The sequence below is a fragment of the Cariama cristata genome, unplaced genomic scaffold (assembly GCF_000690535.1).
Source record: "Cariama cristata isolate BGI_N322 unplaced genomic scaffold, ASM69053v1 scaffold11222, whole genome shotgun sequence".
Classification (NCBI taxonomy): domain Eukaryota; kingdom Metazoa; phylum Chordata; class Aves; order Cariamiformes; family Cariamidae; genus Cariama; species Cariama cristata.
Window position 1 is genome coordinate 17,023 of NW_009602130.1, and position 19,704 is coordinate 36,726.

Sequence of the window (19,704 nt, forward strand, 5' to 3'; positions counted from 1 at the left end):
AAAGTGTGAGGCGTTCCCATGGCAACAGCTGGGGTTTTTGGGTTTCCCTTGCCTTTCAGAGGAGTTCTAAACCACAACTGAGCGATAGGATGGAGGAAGAAGGTTTGGGAAGAGGTGGAAAGCTGAGCGGGCACGGGCTCACTCAGAAATGGTGCAGCTATTTTTCCTTACAGCAGTCGAAGGCCCAGCTTAACAAGACCTTATTTAGCAGTGTTACTCACTCTGAATGGTGAGGTTGGAGAGACCGTACAAGCCAGGATTACACTATCCTGGAAGAAAACCGAGGGAATCTTTTTTCTCTGTTTGTTTCATCTGAGATTTTTCAGTAATCCCGAATTGCTGCACTCAGTCTTCCCTGGGATGCCTCCTAGGCCTCCTGCTCTGGTTAGGGCAGGTTTTGAGCTCCTCCTTGTGGCTCCCTGTCAGCTCCACTCCGCACCTGCCGACTGTCTTGTTATCAGGTACGGTTCCATTGAGGGCATACTCCTTCTTATTCCTCATGCTGTGTTCATTGTCTAGAAATGCTAACATTTTTAATTGTTTTGGGAAATTAATCATTGAGTATAGGGTTTTCCAGTAAGTACAAGGTATGGCTATCACAAAGTATTCTGATAACAGCTACTCTTAATAACTACAGTTCGGTGTCGGCCCTGCTGCTTGAGCGTGAGAGGTTGAAGCACCAGACAAAAACATGAAGGCCTAACCCAAATTATAATAGAACGAATGATATCCTGCTGTTCAGTTCATCTCACCAGAGATTAATTTCAGACTGAATTTTCTAGCCTGGCAGTTCAGCGAGCTAGCATTCTATGAAATATTACACTGAAATATAAATACGTACATACGTGCAAAACATTACATGAAATCAAATGAATCCTTTGTTTCATGTGAAGTTACTCGGTGAGATTCACAACTTGCCTGTCAGCGAGGCTGACAGTTTGTGAGACAGAATAGCCTTTGTCTTACCCCATGGTAGTTTCATGGAGTATCATGCTGTCATGAAAAACAGGACTGTATTTTTTCTGGCAAGTAATACGAAACAAAGGTGATCTGGCACATAGGAAGCGTTTGCTTTGAAGCTCAGCCTTTTCAAACTGGAAAAGTTGCCACGCAGTTTTCATCAACACATATTGAGGGTCCATGGAAAAGACCAAAAAATTCCCTTCAAAACCAGGCGCGGCTCTCTTGTCAGGCTGGCAGCATGGCGCGGGTTTGTAGCCGGCTGTTTGACCCAGGGGGTGCAGAGTGAAAGCAGCGGTCAGCGGGAGAAAGACGTTGCCAGCAGATGGCGCCATCAGACGGTGACGTCTCTGTTTCCTGCAAACGGCTCTGGCGGCTGGGGAGCTGCCCGGCAGCCCCAAGCCCGTGGGAACGGAGGAATGCGTAGTCCCGAGTTGCTTTCTTTGGGAATCGTGCTTGTTTTACTGAATTGGAACGTGAAAAGCAAACTGAACTGAATTGATAGGCTGCAGTTTAAGTATAGGCAGAGTATTTTGACACCTGCATCGTAGAGGTAAATTATCCCGCCACCATCACTCGATTCATCTCCTCCATCTGACATCCAAGTGGACAGCCTCCTTTGGCTGTAGAACGTCTCTCTCTTGCTGTCTGCACGATATGCGTACTAGTCACTTGATTTCTGGATCAGGAAAAAGTATCATTTGTGCTGTTTGGTTCTTCTTCTCTGGTAGATTGTGATGTTGCTTTGCTGAAGTTTGCAAGAACCTCTTCTCAGTTCTTTCCAGTGAGAATACCCACAGTATCTGTGTTTCTTGACAGTGACATGCCAGTGATCCTGCAGCCTCATGCATGGCTAAACTGTGGCTAAACGACACTGCCAGCAGTGTAGAGGGTTTTTTTTTTTTAAATGTCAGAAAATAGAAGAGAGCAAAATGGTGGCTCTAAGGAGCTTGGAAGGAAAATGAAGTCATAAATCTAGAAATTGTATCTTTTTTGTAGATACTATTGTGTAGATTGAAATATGCGGTGATGAGGCTAACAACAAATTTTCCAAACACGTTATGTTAGCAAAACACAGCATTTATGTAAATGTTTTATATGCTTCTGAAGTTGGGATTTACTCACCTCTGAAATCTCTATAAGTATCTCTCTTCCATTACACTGGTGTAGATTTGCAGACTAACCTCCTGCTGAGAAAAAGCAGTGTTGCTAACACAACAGCTGCAGCAATGGCACAGGCTGGTGAGTTCCTTCCTTATGTGCGAAAACTGAAATAGCCCCAGCAAACTCTGCTTGAACCATTCACCTCACCTGGACCTTGCCTAGTGCTTCCTCAAGAGCAAAGGCAATTTGCCTTTTTGCTGAAGGAAGTGCAGGAACGTAAATATATATATGGAAAAATATTAATTTTTTAAGTGGTGCATTTTATTCGTGTTCTTATAGTTCTATTGTGCACTTTGAATTTGGAACAAAGAGCCTAAGGATTTTTTGTGGTATTAGCTTCAGATTCCTGGGAGAATCTAATGGTGCTTTATATCTATCCGTTCATCGTAATCTTTATTATTATTATTAAAGAAGTTATTGTTATTGTTGTTATCCACTGAGAATCTCTTGCTATGGGTTACAGGAAACACTGTGTTAGGGAGGGTATATGGTCATGTGTATGGCAATGCCATACTGACTTCAAAAAAACAACATTAGACTGGATGTATTTGCACAAGCAGAACAGAAATTTTATTAACGTATTTCTTTTGTGAGGAAACTATGGAGCTACTGACAGAAAACAAGCTTCTCATCTCTGACCCATAGATCCAAATAATCATGCGAAAAGGGACAGCAAGTTTAAGGAAGGACATCAAGCTGTTGCACATTCTTGGATTACATTCTTGTGATTTGGTGAAAATAAAAGGATATTTCTCTTAGCATTAGCCAATGTGTAGACTGCGCTGGGTTTATATGGTGACATATGCAAGAGGGGATCCAGTATTCCTTTATTAGAATCTCCTTTCACGAGTAGAAGCAGATTTTCCATCATCTTCCACGCCCACACGAACTCTTCCACTGCTCAGAGATGCTGTTGTAGGAGTAAAAGAAAAATTCAACTAGGGAAAAAAAATGCACTGCTAACACACTGACGAGCTGTGCTATGGGAATTTTTTTTGTCTCCTCACAAGATCTTTTTCACATATCAAAGGGGGAACTGCCTTTACATCTTCTCTCCCTACTGGTCCTCATCCAGTGAATCTTAAGAGTGCACATCACATGTTGGATTTGGATGTATCTTGTATGGTGTGTGAATCAGCAGAGGAACTTAGGAATCTTTGGGAGATGTAGGTATTTTAGAATCCCATGGGGAGTTCATGCAATCATTTAGGCAAGCTACTGGTTTCAAAAGTGCACATAAGATAAGATAAAGTATTATATTTTTGTCTGTTAATGATAAAGAATGCGGTCATTGTGGAGAGAATGTTATCAGTGTTAGTAAGAAGAAATCTTAAGCAAAAGAGATAGGTTTATTTAATCCTACTTTGTCAATTCACTTCAGGCCCTCTTTAAATCAATAGTTTTCTTACCATCCTTAGGGTTCACTCCTGACATCCTGCAGAAAAGAAGAAGTATTTGATTAATGACCATCACTGACCCTGTCCACTGAAACCATTGATCCATTTAGGAACCACTGCATGTGAATAGCCATGATTTCACACTGCTTCTTTCAATGGGTTGTTTCTCAGGTGTGTTGTTATTAGTGTTATTGTTAGGGTGCTTTCTGCTTTGAAGGCCACTCCTGTGTACTCAGTAGGAAATATGAACAGCAGCCAGACCAGTTCTTGGTCCTGATATGTCTCTATATACTCCTCCTCTTCTCAAAATGTTGTAATCTAGAAACAACATAAGGAGCTGATTCCTCCTCAGAAATCAAAAGTAATCCCATGTGTAGATCAGCTATGAGAAATGGGCACTAAAATGTAGATTTTACTAAAATAAGCTGTGGTCTGTACCAAGTTCTTCTCTAGTTGGGAGGTCTGGTGTATGATGATGAGTATTTTCACTTCTGTGCACAAGTGTAGAAACCCAAGAGCTAAAGAAATACCGAGAATGGGTTTTTATGGGTTATTTCAGGCTGAAGGCTAAGATTGCAGTGCAACAAGAGGACTATGTAAGCCATACATAGGGTGCCTGGTGCCTTCTATAATTCATTGTACTCAAAATGGCTGCATTTATGTTTTCAAATGATCAGCGCAATTGATCTGGAGATGTAGCTTGAGTTATAGCAACACCTGGGATTTTGCTGCACATCTGGTTTGCCAGTACTCAAAAGGCTGCCTATGCAGTGAAAATAATTTAGTAATCTGGAGTCAGTTTAGCAACCACAAATTACTGCTTTACAATATGTCATGTTGTTAACTTTATCTAATCACCATAGGGTTTGTGTATAGTAACGTACTGAGAATCCTGGCCCTCCAGCAACTGGCGGTACGTGGCGATTTCCTGCTCCAGGCGACTTTTGATGTCCATGAGCATTCTGTACTCCTGGTTCTGACGCTCCATGTCGCATCGAAGTTCACTCAATTGCTCCTCAACACTGGTGATGAGGGCCTGAATCTGTGCCAGCTGTGCACAGTATCGTCCTTCTGTATCTCGCAAATTGGCTTCCAGTCCAGCTTTCTAAAGTGGAATAATGTCAGATTAGGCTAACATGCAGATCTGTCCCACAGAGGAGTCGTCTAAGGAGAGGTGAGATAGAGAGGGAGGAGGGGGAGAGTGTACTAGTGGTGACTTGTGATGTGCTTGAGACAGCTCCGTACCATGCTGAGTTGCGACTGGAGCTCAATCTCCAGACCCTGGACCGTGCGTCTCAGTTCCGTGATCTCCGATTTGCCAGTCTGTATCTGTTCTGTATGGGTGGCTACTTCACGGTTCAGCTCATCAGTCTGAAAGAAAAAACACAACTATAAAATCACAGACATACTGTATAAAAAATTTTTCAATTATTTTGGGAAAGGGAGGGCCTGTCCCATCTGCTGAGGCAATAATAATGAGGCAATGCATCAATTTTCTGATTATCGGCGTAACTATACCTGAGTGAAGAACCAGGCCTCGGCATCTTTACGGTTCTTCTCAGCCAGAGCTTCATACTGCTCCCTCATCTCAGAGAGAATTCTGGTCAGGTCGATGCCAGGAGCTGCATCCATTTCCACGTTGACCGTTCCACTTAGCTGATTTGAATACTCTTTCATTTCCTGCATGGGCAGAAGGCAGAGGACACAAAAAATATTAGGCTCTCTCTTCTCATGTACCTTTTGCCATCAACAATCCATGCAGTGGTACACAGTACTTTTATTAAAAAGTATCATAGGTGGAATGTAAAAACGTAGAAACATTTATCAAATTTTATCTCCCATCGCACATGCTTTTCCACTCTCTGTGTTCTCACATACAACACACACATATTTGCATGTAACTTATACATATGTTTTTTTTACTCAGCTTAACTATCTCGTTGACCTGTCACATGCTTATGGATATCAACCTGAAACTAATAGGTCCGAACAATTTGGAATCAGAGAAATGCTTCTCAGGACACACTTTGGATTCTTTTATTACTACAGTTTTCTTCTTACTAAGCTGTAATGTTGTCATTCTGGTTTTTTTGTTTGGATTTCCCCCTCCCCACCCGAGAGGCATAAATTCCAAAGGGAAGTAATTTCCTCTCTGCACTGTTATGGACTCTCACCTCCTCATGGTTCTTCTTGAGGTAGGCCAGCTCCTCCTTCAGTGTTTCAATCTGCATCTCCAGGTCAGCTCTGGACAGAGTCAGCTCATCCAGGACTCTGCGCAGGCCGTTGATGTCGGACTCTACGCTCTGGCGCAGGAACAGCTCATTCTCGTATCTGCAGTTTAAAAAAGAAACAAGCACTGGAATATGTACGAGTTTGTATTCAGTAGAGCTACACAACTATGAAATTTCATATTGAATATACGAGGAACAGTGGGCAGTGAAAATATATATATTGAAAAGAAGTGTAAAGGGAGTAAAAATGTTTTTTTCCAACATCCAGCTGTGACATATGAAAGTACATGCATTGCCATCTCATTTTATTCTTGAGGAGTACATGACATTTCACTTTGCAGAACGTAATGATTATCAGCATCAGTAGAAAAGTTGTCACACAGGACAGTCCATTTGCAGTGTCCTCTCAAATTTTGTGTGAAGGAAAGCAGAGATTGCTCAATTCTGCCTAGGACACTAGAGAAAATACAAACCTGCAGGTACATCACTACAAGATAAATCAGTTGCGCAGGCATCTTTATCATCTTTTCAGCAGTGTCTGATCTACTGCTGAGTCCATGAGCTGGATAAGCCCCAAATTCCTCTTTGTCTTCCTTTTCTAAACTTCAGACTCTTTGGGAGAGAAGTACTGCAACTGAACATCAATCTGTTCATGCCACTCTGTTCCTTTCAAGTGAAAATCCCAAACTATTCCTGTCTTCTTTTCCCCTGTGATTTAGGCTAGTAAAAATAGTTAAAAGCATCACTAAAAAACTAAGGCATGAACTATAATTAATTAATTAATTAATCAGCTCGGTGATCTAGATACTCTGTTCTGTCAGGTTTATATTCCAAACTGATCCTTCATCACATTGATTCTGTTTGCCAGGGTTTTTTCATCAGAAGTTATCAAGGAAAAATACCTATCCATAATTTTGAAATGCGTCCTTCGGTGACTGAAGAACTTTATTTTCTAGATAAAAAGTAACACTAAACTTCAGAAAACTGTTTTCAGAGAGAGAGAGACAAGGAGAGAGAAGACAAACGTGCTCCTGGTAAACTTACTTCAGTCTGAAGTCATCTGCAGCCAGCCTGGCATTGTCAATCTCCAAAATGACTCTGGAATTGTCAATAGTAGCTGCAAGGATCTGGCAGTGAAGAAAAACAGAAGAAGGTTCCTGTGAGTAATGGTGAAATGCCATGGTCCGGAGTTCATAGTAGGTAGTTATCGAGGCTGTAAACCATCAAAGAAGGTAGAAAAAAATGGACCTCTGTTGTGATGTCACTGGTTAAACACGCTTTTTGGACTGCAGTAGCCATTTCAATTTATTATATTGCTCCTGGGTCACACTGTAATTCTTACAGCTTTTATAGAGAAAAACCCAAAATGCTAAGCTCTTTTCTACGTTCTGTATGCAAATCAGAGAGCTGAGATACCTTTGTGTAACACAAATTAGAAACATAATTGGAATATATGTTTGTACAACATCTGATCTTATCTGAAGGTAGGAGAATTATTTTGTTGGCCTTTGAGAACTACCTGTCACATTCTGTACTATTCGAGTACTGAATAAATATATTGATAATTCTAAACACATTTTGCCATGTTTTGCTAACTTTTAGTGCAATCATTTTAATTTCAACAAAGTCACATTTTCAGGATAGCATATTTGGTTTTTAAATTGAGAAAAAGCTACTCTCATCTGCTAGAATGCTCATAACAACAATATATTTGGGGTTGGGGAATTCAATATTTACTTTGTAATTATTTTAGCTCATTTTAAAGAAGTGGGATATGCAGTTCCACAATTCAAATGCATTCTTATAACTCCTCTACATATGAATGTCATACCTTATCTCGGAGATCTTCAATGATCTTGTAATAATTACTGTAGTCCCGGGCTGGGCTGGTGGGTGCCTGCTTCTGATACCAGTCTCGGATTTTAACTTCTAAATCTGAATTTGCCTCTTCCAGTGCTCGTACCTTGTCCAGGTACGAAGCCAGACGGTCATTCAGATTCTGCATAGTTATCTTTTCATTTCCAGAGAGGAGGCCATCACCACCACCAAAACCTCCTCCAAAGCCAGCCCCTCCACCAAAGCCAGCTCCACCACCAAAGCCACAGGCTGCACCACCACCAAAGCCACTGTAGCCTCCTCCATAACTACTGCCAAATCCAGAAGACAAGCCACCACCGTATCCACCTCCTACAGAGGAGACATACCTAGCTGAAGAGATGGAGACACCCCTGCCACCAGATCCTCCATGTATGCTTGGAGCTCGGCAGATTCCTCCTGTTCGGACTGAGGAAAGGCGAGAGCCACTGCTTCCACTACCCCCAAAGCCACCAGCGTAGGTAGAAGAAGAGCTCTGCAAGAAGGAAGTAGCCATAGCTGCAGCACAGGAAGGCGCTAAGGTCAGTTACTCAGCTTGGTGAGGAGAGGAAAGTATATTCCTTTGCTACCCTGGTGCTTCTTTTATATCCTCAAGACAGGGTGTTAGGAGACAAACCCAACCTGCAGCCCTCCCTCCAAAATTTCTCCTCCCTAGAGGTGAGGCCAATTATGATGACATTCCTCACAAACAGAGCTGGCTGTACATCTCAGGGGCTAGGGCTTGGGTTTTCTTTTTTAATTAAACAAACGGGATGATTCAGATGAGTGTTTTTTCTTCAGGCTATAGTTCTGAAACTTGGAGTTTACTTCTCTGACATTTAAGAATGGAAAAACAAAGTGAGTTCAACCACACCCACTTACCCATTTACAGCAATCACCATGGCTATTTTAAGAAAATCAACTTTTTCTAAAAATGAAGTTTAAGTAAAATTCTCCTTTCATGGAAGGATGTACAATCATCAGTTCGTCTCACCATTATTTCTTCTTTGCTATCCATACTATTTCCCATTAAAAATTTGGAATTGAACTTGATATGTTCTTATTCCTGTTCTTTGCTTGGAGCTTATATTTAGATTTTGGAGTCTGAATTTTTAGTACAAAAAGCATATAATCATAGCATTGCATGAGGAACAATTAGCGTCCATCAACGGACAAGGAACAGTGGGCACAGTTAATTTACTAATACTTGTGAAATAGTCAAGAACAGTAATACAAGATGGAAGGAATTCAATTAAAAGAAGTGTGGGAGGACTAAGTTCCTGTTACTTTTGGAAAACGTAAACAAATTGGGTTTAAGATGAAACTGTTCAGATAGCAATAAATGTGTTTAATGCCAATATGCACTACAAAATGACGTAATTCTTGAAAATAAGATTTGAGAAGCACTTAGAAGGGTCATCTTAATCCTTCATTGAAAGTGGGAGTCTGAAACACCGGTATATTTCAGATCTAATGATTTACTAGTGAAATTCAAAAGGCAGTAAGTCAGTAAAACAGCTCTGTTCAATACTGCATAATTATGGGAAAACAGATTTGGGAGGTTTTAAAGGAAGTATTAATGGCGTGTTTACCTTGCTGGGGTGTGTCACTGGGGATAATGTGTGTGTGGAGAGTGTGGCAATAGTGTGGAGTTTGAAGAAAGAGCCCCATTCTCTTTGCACAGCAATGTGACATTCTTCAGATGAAAGCTCCAAGTTGCAGTTGAAGAGGTAGGGGTATGGTAAGACAATAAATTGGTACTGAGGTGCATAGTGGTTTAAGGAAACTGGGGGTTGAGAGGAGGGAGAAAAGCAGGGACGAAGTGACGATGGGAGGAACTTTCTCTGGTCTCTAGTTTGAAACCACCAAAATTATTTTAAAACAAAACTTTGAAATAAAGAAGAAAAATGGTATGTTTGCTAACAACGTAATAAGGAGAGTGTTGGTTTTAGCACAGTTTTTGATTGTACATATCAACAGAAAATGAGCTTAGAATTCAGGATGGGTGATTTCAGATAAACTGAGGCTTATACCAGTTGTTGGAATAAACTGAGGGGTTTTCTGAAATTTACAGTTGAGACTTCAATGCAGCCTCAGGGAAGTATGCAGCCTTTTTACTAGGAGAAGATACGTGCTTGGGAGGAAAGAATCATCAACAATCTAGCTGTGATACGCAGCTTAACAGCCTGGTTCTGAGAATGTCCACTCATTCTTCAGCTGATTAGAAAAGACAGGGTATTTCGCAGTTGTGGAAACATGTTTCAAACTGAACCTGGACCTTTGCCACAGCAGTTCAGCTTTGCTGTTGGGCAGATTAATGGTTCTGCATAGCTTGCCAAATCTGTGTATCTCCAAGAGTTAGTATCTCAGGAAACAAGTTTAAACAAAGTCTCCTAAAGACAAATAAGTTTCTTTAAGACCCCGGTAATGTAAATATCCTGAGGTGTGCATGCTGCTAGGGTCTATTTAGCTCTGAGTGATCCCATAATAAGGAAGATCAAGTTCCATTTAAAAAAAAAAAAATATCTAGCAAAATCACTTCTAGAAAACACCATAAACTTTAACAGGAAACTTTGGGGATTTTTCATTCGATCTTCTTTCACTCTGTCTTTATAACTTCTTTAGAAGCTTGCTGGTGAAATACACTTTGCCACTTTTTAAAGTGCCCTGTGCGTTATTCTAGATTGTTATCAGATGAACACTTGTAAAAACCAGGTAGCAGATATACAGCTCTTTCTTTCCTGTAGAATATTTATCATTGGGAAAAATAAAAATAAATCAAGCAGCCAATACAGATTATGTCCTATAATGTGATTCAGAAAACCATAGTGGTGGGGATTCTGTGGCTTTTTCAATTTTCTGTAAACCGTCAAACTTAGATCCTTAGGGTGTGTCCCGCACGGTCAAAAGCTTGTAAATGCAGAGTGCAGCACTTGCAGACCTGAGGCTTATCGCTGCGTTCCTCATCTTCACTATTTGTTCTTGCATATTAAACAACTACTTCTAAATAGTTCCTAATATCTTACTAGAAATTGTCAGTAGTATTTTCAAACCAAAGGAGAATCCAAGGAAAGGTGCCTCAACGAAGCACTGTGAAGTTTGGAGGTGGTCGGTTATGGATCGTTTATTTGCAGCTTGCTTCAGTTGCTGTGCTTCACAGGTATTTTCCTAAAGAGAAAAACTGATCATTTTCGAGAGCTTACGTATGAACATTGGCTCTTCTGGTGAAACAGAAATGGTAAATATATCTGTACCTGGACACTGAGAGCAGACTGCTGGCAAATACTTGCGTGTATTCAGAATTCACTCACTCATTTATTTATACAGATTTTGTTGTTTTATTGCTGTCTCCAGGTTGAAGAGTTCTATATCAAAACCTACATGCATTATAGCATTTTACAACAGACTATGTAAGGCAAAGCTTACTTCAGTGAAAAATTAGACACAATTTGGTATTTACATTGGTAGAAGTTTAGAAATCAAAAGTGTTTTGATGAAACTAATTTCATATCTGATTTTGAACAAGTATGTGAAAATCATCAGTCTTTAGCTAAGTTCTAGGTCTATGTGTAATTCTATGTACAGTCATATTCTTATTTTCGATTATTATTTCTGCATTTTAACTATGTTCTATCCATAATTTTTTTTAAAAGTTCAAGTTACATTTCTCTAAATTCATGAGGCTTGGAATACTTCCAGATTCATAACCTCTTAGGACTTTAAAGGAACATCTCAACCCGGTGCTGTCTCTGTACTGGTGGAGATCTGTGTTCCTCTGTTCGTTCTTCATTTAGCTCTTTTCTGCAGCTGGAACATGAACTTCAATCTACAAAATCTTCTCCTTATAGTCTATAGAAGGAAAGTGAAGCCGATCACCTGCTGAAGTAAATAAAAAAGCTATTTCAAGCTTCTGTCTTTATTCTGTTCTCACTGTCTTCACTCTAAGATTTCTTATCCAATGTCTTGACACACAGTTTCATCCTTTGCACAGTACCCAGCATTGTACTTGTGGGGCATAAGCTCCTTGCTTTGTCATGCTTCCACAGAGCTTTCCTGGAAGACATTCCCTGACATGTCTATGCTGTGCAAACTCTTTTTATTTCTTCTGTTACGGGATTAAGGGAGTTGACACACTTTAGCCTCTCCTTTCAGGAGGAGGACAGAGAGTTGCATTCAAGAAGCAGCTTGTTTATCATCTCAGTCTTTGCTGATAAAGCCATCACTCAGACATTACATACTTTTAGAAAACACTTTTTTTCAGAACCAAACTCTAAAATTATAGTCTCTGAGTGATTTTATATTAAAATTTCACCAGAAATCCCTCATTACCCTACAAATATTGGACAAAATCAGTAAAATCATAAACTAAACTTAAAATTAGGCTATAAAACCAATATTCTTTCCAGTCTCTGAAGCCTCCAGTTTCTTTAGCAGGGTTTATGATTTTTTCAGTTCTTGGCACTTTGAACCTCTTAAACACTTTTAAACTGTTAACCTTTTAAATATCTTTTTTTCTAAATATGCATTTAATTCAGTCTTTGGAAATAAAACTTTTTGGTCAAAATATGCATTTGCAAAGTGAATTTATAAATTATAGTTTGCATTTCTTGTCACTTTCACATTTACAGCTATACAACACAAGAAATCTGCACCAGTAATCTCATACTCCAACTGGTTTTGTCACAAGAACTTGCTCTCAGGGAACAGGATTTGTTAAGATTAAAAACCAGACCTGGAGTTGTTCTTTCATCAGGAAGGGATTTCAGGTCTAACTGTTGTAGGGCATACATTTGGTACAAGGCATTTATTAGAAGGTGTGTCAGCACTCAGGAACAGCCTGTACTGAAGCATTTAATGCACAAGAGCTGTCTTCTCCTTGCTCTTCCAAAAGCGGACGCTGTATAAAAGGGTGAGCTTCTGAAGAACCGCTTGCATCTCGTGTATGCCAGTGCTTTTCATGCCACTGCGCCCTTTCGATTCTGCACTTGTTTCCACCAGAGCACCTTAGTCCCCCTGTTCTTCCCATCTTGCCCGCTCCTCTCTCTCTCTCTCTCTCTGTCTTTGCTGGTTCTTGCTTTTCGTGTCTGTTCTTTCCTGTCACAGTGTTTCCATGTCATAGTGAAGCCACCGCCTAATGCTATCATGCTGGATTTCCAGAGGCTAAGCTGGGATTGGCTTTGTCAGTACATGACAACTGATGTTGACAGGTCACCTGAGTCACACACACAACCCAAGCACCAGCGCCTCTTGACTGAAGAGGATTGCCTAGCCTTGACAGAGGAGGCCCATAGCTTTGGGATGCTCCTTGCTATGCGAACACTCCATGAATCTGTTATGAACATCTAGTCATGAACAAAGGTGAAATAATTATTCCCTCCCAAGTCCAAGGAGAGAGATGCTGAAGGATTTCATGATGTCTCCCTGAAACACAGGCTGCAAGATGACCCACTCTGGGGGAGCGCAGTATTGGGGTACTTTTAGTCTGGGCATACTGCTGTTTCAATGTCACCCTCAGCTGATGAGCTAACTATGTGCCTTTTGTAATAGTGGGAGGTGGGAATGTGATAGGCTATAGCTGTGATTTTCTTTTAGCACAAACCCTGAACATTTTCCTTGGCTGTAAACTTGCAGAGGGATGGTTGGAAATGAAATTACTGATTTCTGGGGACCTAAAATAAAAGTGATTACATTTGTAATTTCAGCTAGGATGATATCCTTTCAATGGCATGAGAATGAAGGTCGCTAAAATTGATGCTAAACGTTTGTTGCCTCTGTATGAACTGAGAGACTGAGTGAAGAAATCTCACAACTGTTTCTCACTCCTGTTTGTTTCTGTAGGAGTTATCTTCAAGCCATTTTAACAGCTTCATATTTTACCCTAATAAAACATCTTCCAGCTCTTGCTTCTTACCAGAATCACCTAAAATCTCACTGCTACTGCTCTTCAGAGTGCACAGCCGTTGTAGTTAGAAACGTAAGTCACTCTTGTATTCCCCACTCTGAGGGGCTGAGGATGCTGTTGCCTCCATATTCAGAGCTCCTGCCAGCAAGAAGAGCCAGAAGAAATCAGAGGTGGAGCTCCAGCCTCCCACAGACAGTGAGGACTGAGCTGTCGGGGAGGCTGGCTAGCTACTTCCTGGCTGATTAAAGCCAAGCTTCAGTAACAGTATCACAGTAATTCAAATGAAGTTAAGATTGCAAAAAGATCATCTTTATTATAGTAGATACAGCAATTCAGTATGTGAAAGAACTAGAAATAATTGAAAAGCTAACCCAATTCGCAAGTTAATCACCACTAAATGGATGAATCTACCTAAACTTTGTGTGGCCAAGAATTTTCTATGCTTTAAGATCGTAATTTCCAGCAGTTTAGCATGATTCCTCTCCGTTTCAATTCCTGTGTGTTGTCTGCTTTTTCTCATTTCGAAGATGACATTTGGAGGACCTTCAGTGCTATTTTCCATCTGACAGCTTGTCTCTTTTGTCTACAGTAATATGGAGAGAAAGAACAGCATTTAAGCATAACACACGAGACCACTCTGCAATGGGCACTGAGCTTAGTTTATGTCTCATCTCTCATTCCCTTCTCTCAGGAGTTTTCTTCTTCATAGCATTGATTTGAATCATACATCACTTTTACAATACAGCTGACCTTTAAAAGCTCAAGGCAAGTTTTACTTGCACGTTCGTACAATTCTCCTGAGCTGGCCAAGCTTAAATTTCTTGGATCCTTTCATCTGGGGTAATGATTAAGCATTTTGTGCTTTACTTAGCCTTTACTGTAGCATAGTCTGAGATTTTTTTCTGATGTCTAACATCTTTTAATGACTGAAATTTGTTAAATTCTAGCCAGAGTCATCATTTGTTACTTATTAGATTTTTTTCTGTGACACAAATCAGTGCAGCAGCCCAGTCTTTAGCGTGGACACAAGTACCATAATGTATGTCTATTTCCTTCCAGAAAATAAAACTTCTTTGACTCCTAAAGGTCTCCTGACAGAGAAACATTTCTTACCGGCAGTTCCAGAAAGGGAGCCAAACATCCTGTAGAACAAAGAGATAACAGTTGAAAGGAGATGTAACACATCAAATGCTGCGTGAGATGAGGATGTATGAAAGCAAATTGTCTGTCAATCAGGTACATTTGTATCTAGTCAGAGAAGAGATGGTCATCTCCTTACTCTCCTTCTCAGCTCAAGAGAGGGAATTGTTGTAGGAAACGTATTGTTAAACAACTGCAGTGCGAAAAGACAATTATGGAAAAGAAGGAATAGAGGAAATCAAAACCTTTCAACTCCTACCTAATTTTTTTTGTTCCAGGCTACGAGATATTTTGCTCCTTGAGGCTATATGTGAAAAGACAGATAGCTGTGCTCCCAGGTGGGAGGTCCACTTAATGGCTGTCTGAAAATAGCCTGCTTTCGCTTCTCTTCAGAGTATTTTCTTCTACACTGATTCCTATGAGGCGAGAGCTGTTTAACTAACTGGTAACAGGAAGTTTATGGGAATTTGGTGTTAATCCTTATATTCTGTAAAACATTAGTAACTGCACCAAGTTTCCTGAATGTCAAGCAGCTAATGTTTAGTTATCACTTCGTTAGTTGCATTTAATCTCTTGTACTGCTTGTCAGTTTGACTTTTTGTTTAGAAACTCTTTGAGGTACTTGCTTAATGTAAATGGAAATCGTAACATGGTCCAGAAAAATTAATTTGTTAAAAATTTTAGAACCCCAGGAGTATTTGAAGTTGTGTTTACTGTGATGCCGTGGCAAATGAGCACCGTGGCATGTTCAAACTTTTATGAGGCTAAGCAAAAAGGTTTTCTGCAGTGAGCAGAGTTACTTACTGGGACTCCTGGCCTTCCAGGAGTTGTCGGTAAGTAGCGATCTCTTGCTCCAGTCGAGTCTTGATATCCATGAGGATCTTGTATTCGCTGTTCTGGCGCTCCATATCAGCTCGGAGCTCAGCCAGCTGCGCCTCCATGCTGCCAATCAGGCCCTGGATCTGCGCCAGCTTGGCACCGTAACGCCCTTCCGTGTCTGCCAAGGTGCCTTCCAGCGCAGCTTTCTGAGAGCAGAGAGGTTGAGGGGAAACCACAAAGAGGTTGCTGCTAGATGCAAGACTCCTTTTAGGGAGGGGAATACGTACCCATTTCAGTGAGGGGGGTTCATGTGGTGCAAATTTTAACGTACCATGCTGAGCTGGGACTGAAGTTCTATTTCCAGCCCTTGAAGGGTGCGTCTCAGGTCACTGACTTCAGACTTGCTGCTCTGCAGTTGTTCAGTATTGACAGCTACTTCGCGGTTCAACTCCTCAGTCTGAAACAGGGAAAACATTACAGGAGAAATACGGGCCCTCTAAGTAGAGGTCATAAGGCTTTCACAGCCGTTTTCTGTGTGTTTTAATAATTATTTTGTTTCTTTCATGGATTTTTTTGGTGAGTATTTGTATAGTCTGGAGTTTTTTCTACCTTGTTGTGGAACCAGGCCTCGGCATCCTTCCTGTTCTTCTCAGCCATGTGTTCATACTGGTCTCTCATATCAGCCAGGATCTTGGACAGGTCAATGCCTGGAGCAGAGTCCAGTTCAACACTGACTTGGCCAGCTACTTGCCCTCCGAGGGCACTCATTTCCTGTGTGGACATGGCAGAGGAAGACAAAAGAGGGTACAATCATAAACTGAAAACATTGTGAACCTTCTGTTCTTTCTTCAAGGCCTAAGGTCTGACTGACTCCCCTTAAATACTTGCAGAGGGTATCTTTAGTTTCCCAGTCTACATAGAAATCTTTTCTTCACTGCTGGAGAGCCCAGGGCAATCCTGAGGGACTCCACATTTCCACACGCTGTTTTTCTAATGTCACTTTCAAACGTGTTTCTTGCGGTTTTTTTTACCTCTTCATGGTTTTTCTTTAGGTAGGCCAGCTCCTCCTTTAAGTTTTCAATCTGCAGCTCCAGGTCTGTTCTAGCCAGGGTCAGCTCATCCAGGACCCTGCGCAGGCCGTTGATGTCGGCCTCCACACTCATGCGAAGAGCTTGCTCTGTTTCAAACCTTAACAAAGTAAACCAAAACTATTCAGATTAGCTGACTAAGCCAGCCCACCATGAAACACATTCTTTACTATAAATGTATCTGGTTTTGTAGAATTTATGATGTAGCAAATGTTGTCCAGCGTTAAACTTTTCTCCACATATTTTACACAATATAAAATTTTCTGTGGTGCAGATGGTGCTGTCAGCAAATACATAAAGGGCTGAACTGCAATGACAGGATCAAACTGGTGTTCATACAGAGATTTTATAGGCATTCCTTTCTTTTTCACAGTCACCGCCCTTGGCTCAACAAGGATTTTTGCCTGCTCAAGAGACCTTTTTCCTTTCAGAAATTACTCACTTGGTTTTGAAGTCATCAGCAGCCAGCCTGGCATTGTCAATCTGCAAGACAATCTTCGAGTTGTCGATAGTGGCATCAAGGATCTACAAACAATGAGAATTCATTGCTGAGGCAGAAAGAACTATGTTATTGTCTTTCCTGATCTGAAGATAAGAGAGTTAAGATACTATTTCATCTGTGGCTACACCAAATAAAAGTGTATTCTATTTCATCTCAGTAGGGAAGTATGAATGATCTATAGCAAATGTATAGCACAGATTTATCACAGTACTTTTGCCCTGATTGTCAGTTATGGATAGGTCCTCTTACTCTTACCTGGCATATGAAGTGGCTTTTAGCTAGAAGTCCCACTGTGACACAAAACTACGTGCTGTCTTAGAGGGAGAGGACTTTGGTGAACCAGGGGGTAGGTGATCTTTTAGGACTGAGGCAAGAAACATATTTCTTGGAGAGATGCAGAGGAAGCAAAGTCTGCAGACCCCTCTTGGCAGAATTTGTTCTCATTACACATTTTCTTAACAGTGGGAAGTGATTACAAGGTCTGAATGATTTTAAAATAAATGACATGTTTGGGTTTTGTAAACAATATGGGTTCATATTGCATTTGTATAGTCTTTGAACATATTTTTATTGCCTAGAATATCCAGGATAGTGTTTACAGATTCTTCTAATGCATCATGAAAGCCTCTGAAGGAAATTTTCTTTATTTAGAAGTAATCCCTATTAATTTTTACCTCGAAAGCATGTCTTTTTTGCCTGCCACTTTTAAAATGCAGAAGGTCATCCACAAAACCAGCTGGAACACCATTTTCTGTCCCCTAAGTAAGGGGAGTAAAAGGCAGGAGGGAGAAGAACACTAAAAGGAGAAAATCTAATCGCCCGTTCTGCCTTTACCAGAGCTCAGTTTTTGAAATCAGTAGAGGATGTGAATGGGTTGAAGCAAGGAGAAAGTAGACTGCGTGGGAGCCGTCATGATCTTCAAGCTGAACTGTGAGAACTAAACATCAAGTTTTCTTTCATTTATTTACATAGTTTAATCAGCTACTACCTATCTTTTCCGGGGTGTGTATCATCTCAAAGTAATCTGTTATCAGGTACCCATGGGCCATTGGGGCAAATCCTGCATTGATGTATGGGGTTGATTACTTCATGCCTCCTACTTCCTTTTTCCATAAGCCAAATGTTTCAGCACTCTTATTTTAATTCCAAGCTTAAGTAAGTGAAATGTGAAAGAAAAATAAATGTATGGTGGTGAAATTTTGAGCTGCTATCTTCACATTTACAAAATGGTATTTAACTAATTTTTGTTTTTACTGTTAAAGCAGTGTGAATGTGCCTGTGAAGTTTTTCAAGCTATATGGCAGGTAAAGATTACCGAGATAGGAAGAGATAGGCAGGCTGCTGTCATTGTTTGGCTCTCTTTATATTTATCAGTATATATACGGTCATATATATGTATCTATAAAACTGGTCATATTGTATATATCTATATATGTGTGTGTGTGTGTGTATGTGTGTATATATATAAGCTTTGTTAAAAGCAAACATTATCAGAGAATTAAGTACTAAGGCATATCAGACTGACTGTTTTGGACCTTCTCGTAGCTAACATTTAGAAAAGCAGGTAATTCCATACTGATAATTTTCTTTATCCATCCTGCCTAATCATTGCATATTCATTTCATCCTCCTCTCCTTTACATAAACGGCAATGATGTCTGAATGTTTTCCTAGTGAAGTTTTTCTCTTTGGGTTTTTATGCTTCCTTCTGAAGTGCAAATCTGAGATGATTTTTAATAAATATGAACACCTACCTTGTCTCGAAGGTCTTCAATAGTCTGATAATAAGGACTGTAGTCCCGAGCTGGGCCTGGTCCTTGTTTTTGGTACCAGTCTCGGATTTTAGTTTCAAGATCAGAGTTTGCCTCTTCCAGTGCACGCACTTTGTCCAGGTAAGATGCGAGGCGTTCATTCAGGCTTTGCATAGTTGCCTTTTCATTTCCTGAGAGGAGGCCATCACCGCTACCCAAACCACCACCATAACCACCGCTAGAGCTGCTGCTAAAACTACTTCCGTATCCACCACCCAGGCTGTTTCCTAGGCCAGAAGAGACAAATCGAGCAGAAGAGACTGATACACCCCTGCCACCAGATCCCCCGTGGATGCTTGGAGCCCTAAAGCAGCCTCTACCAAAACGGATGGAGGAGCTACCAGGTCCCCCTGCCATAGAAGAGGTAATTTGCCTGAAGCTGTAACTGGCCATGGCAAGAAATAGGAAGGACCTAACCCAAGCTGCAGCTCACACAGGTTGTGATCCTGAGGCAGGAGTGTGTACGCCGCTCCCCCACCCCACCTCTTTTATGCTGGTGACAATGGGAGTTGTCTCCAGAATGTGTTATCTGAGACCCGTGGAATTTATCAGCCTAAGCCTTCTGCCAACACGGCAATTCCTCTTATTGGTCAGTTGCTACGAAGGGGGCTGTGTTTCTTTCCCAAATACCTTCACGCACAGGAGCTGATTCCCTCCCCCTGACCATTGCCTCTTGAAGCAAAAGGTGGGATTCAGAGAAGGCGCCATCCTGCTGAGGGGAGCGTTCATAAATCTAGTTACAGTTTACCTATATGGAAACAAAAGGGCTGGGAGCGCACTGCCCTGCTCCAGCCAATGCTGCGTCCATAGCAACGTCAGACGACTACTTTCTTCATG

General features: G+C 40.9%; 2 protein-coding genes across 2 annotated transcripts; both read right to left on the reverse strand.

The window, feature by feature from the left end:
• Window positions 1-2,954: 2,954 nt before the first annotated feature.
• Window positions 2,955-8,123, reverse strand: LOC104155037 (keratin, type I cytoskeletal 15-like). The gene is made up of 8 exons (XM_009694611.1): window positions 7,584-8,123; window positions 6,797-6,879; window positions 5,696-5,852; window positions 5,040-5,201; window positions 4,767-4,892; window positions 4,406-4,626; window positions 3,534-3,559; window positions 2,955-3,034 (listed from the first exon to the last, which is right to left on the reverse strand). The coding sequence occupies exons 1-8, from the start codon at window positions 8,121-8,123 to the stop codon at window positions 2,955-2,957; spliced, it is 1,395 nt and encodes a 464-aa protein (XP_009692913.1).
• Window positions 8,124-14,059: 5,936 nt separating this feature from the next.
• On the reverse strand, window positions 14,060-19,380 carry LOC104156365 (keratin, type I cytoskeletal 19). The gene is made up of 8 exons (XM_009694613.1): window positions 18,811-19,380; window positions 16,998-17,080; window positions 16,499-16,655; window positions 16,077-16,238; window positions 15,799-15,924; window positions 15,453-15,673; window positions 14,622-14,650; window positions 14,060-14,091 (listed from the first exon to the last, which is right to left on the reverse strand). Exons 1-8 carry the CDS (start codon window positions 19,258-19,260, stop codon window positions 14,060-14,062), a joined length of 1,260 nt encoding a protein of 419 aa, XP_009692915.1. The 5' UTR covers window positions 19,261-19,380.
• Between the last annotated feature and the right edge of the window lie 324 nt (window positions 19,381-19,704).

Excerpts from the sequence above, each read along its gene's own strand:
- LOC104155037 (XM_009694611.1), bottom strand. The coding sequence starts at position 8,123 with ATGGCTACTTCCTTCTTGCAGAGCTCTTCTTCTACCTACGCTGGTGGC. Across the intron at positions 5,853-6,796 it reads GCAGATGACTTCAGACTGAA|ATACGAGAATGAGCTGTTCC; the intron begins GTAAGTTTACCA and ends TTTAAACTGCAG. Across the intron at positions 3,035-3,533 it reads AGGAGTGAACCCTAAGGATG|CATCTCTGAGCAGTGGAAGA; the intron begins GTAAGAAAACTA and ends CTCCTACAACAG.
- LOC104156365 (XM_009694613.1), bottom strand. The coding sequence starts at position 19,260 with ATGGCCAGTTACAGCTTCAGGCAAATTACCTCTTCTATGGCAGGGGGA. Across the intron at positions 16,656-16,997 it reads GCTGATGACTTCAAAACCAA|GTTTGAAACAGAGCAAGCTC; the intron begins GTGAGTAATTTC and ends TACTTTGTTAAG. Across the intron at positions 14,092-14,621 it reads CTCCCTTTCTGGAACTGCCG|ACAAAAGAGACAAGCTGTCA; the intron begins GTAAGAAATGTT and ends ATATTACTGTAG.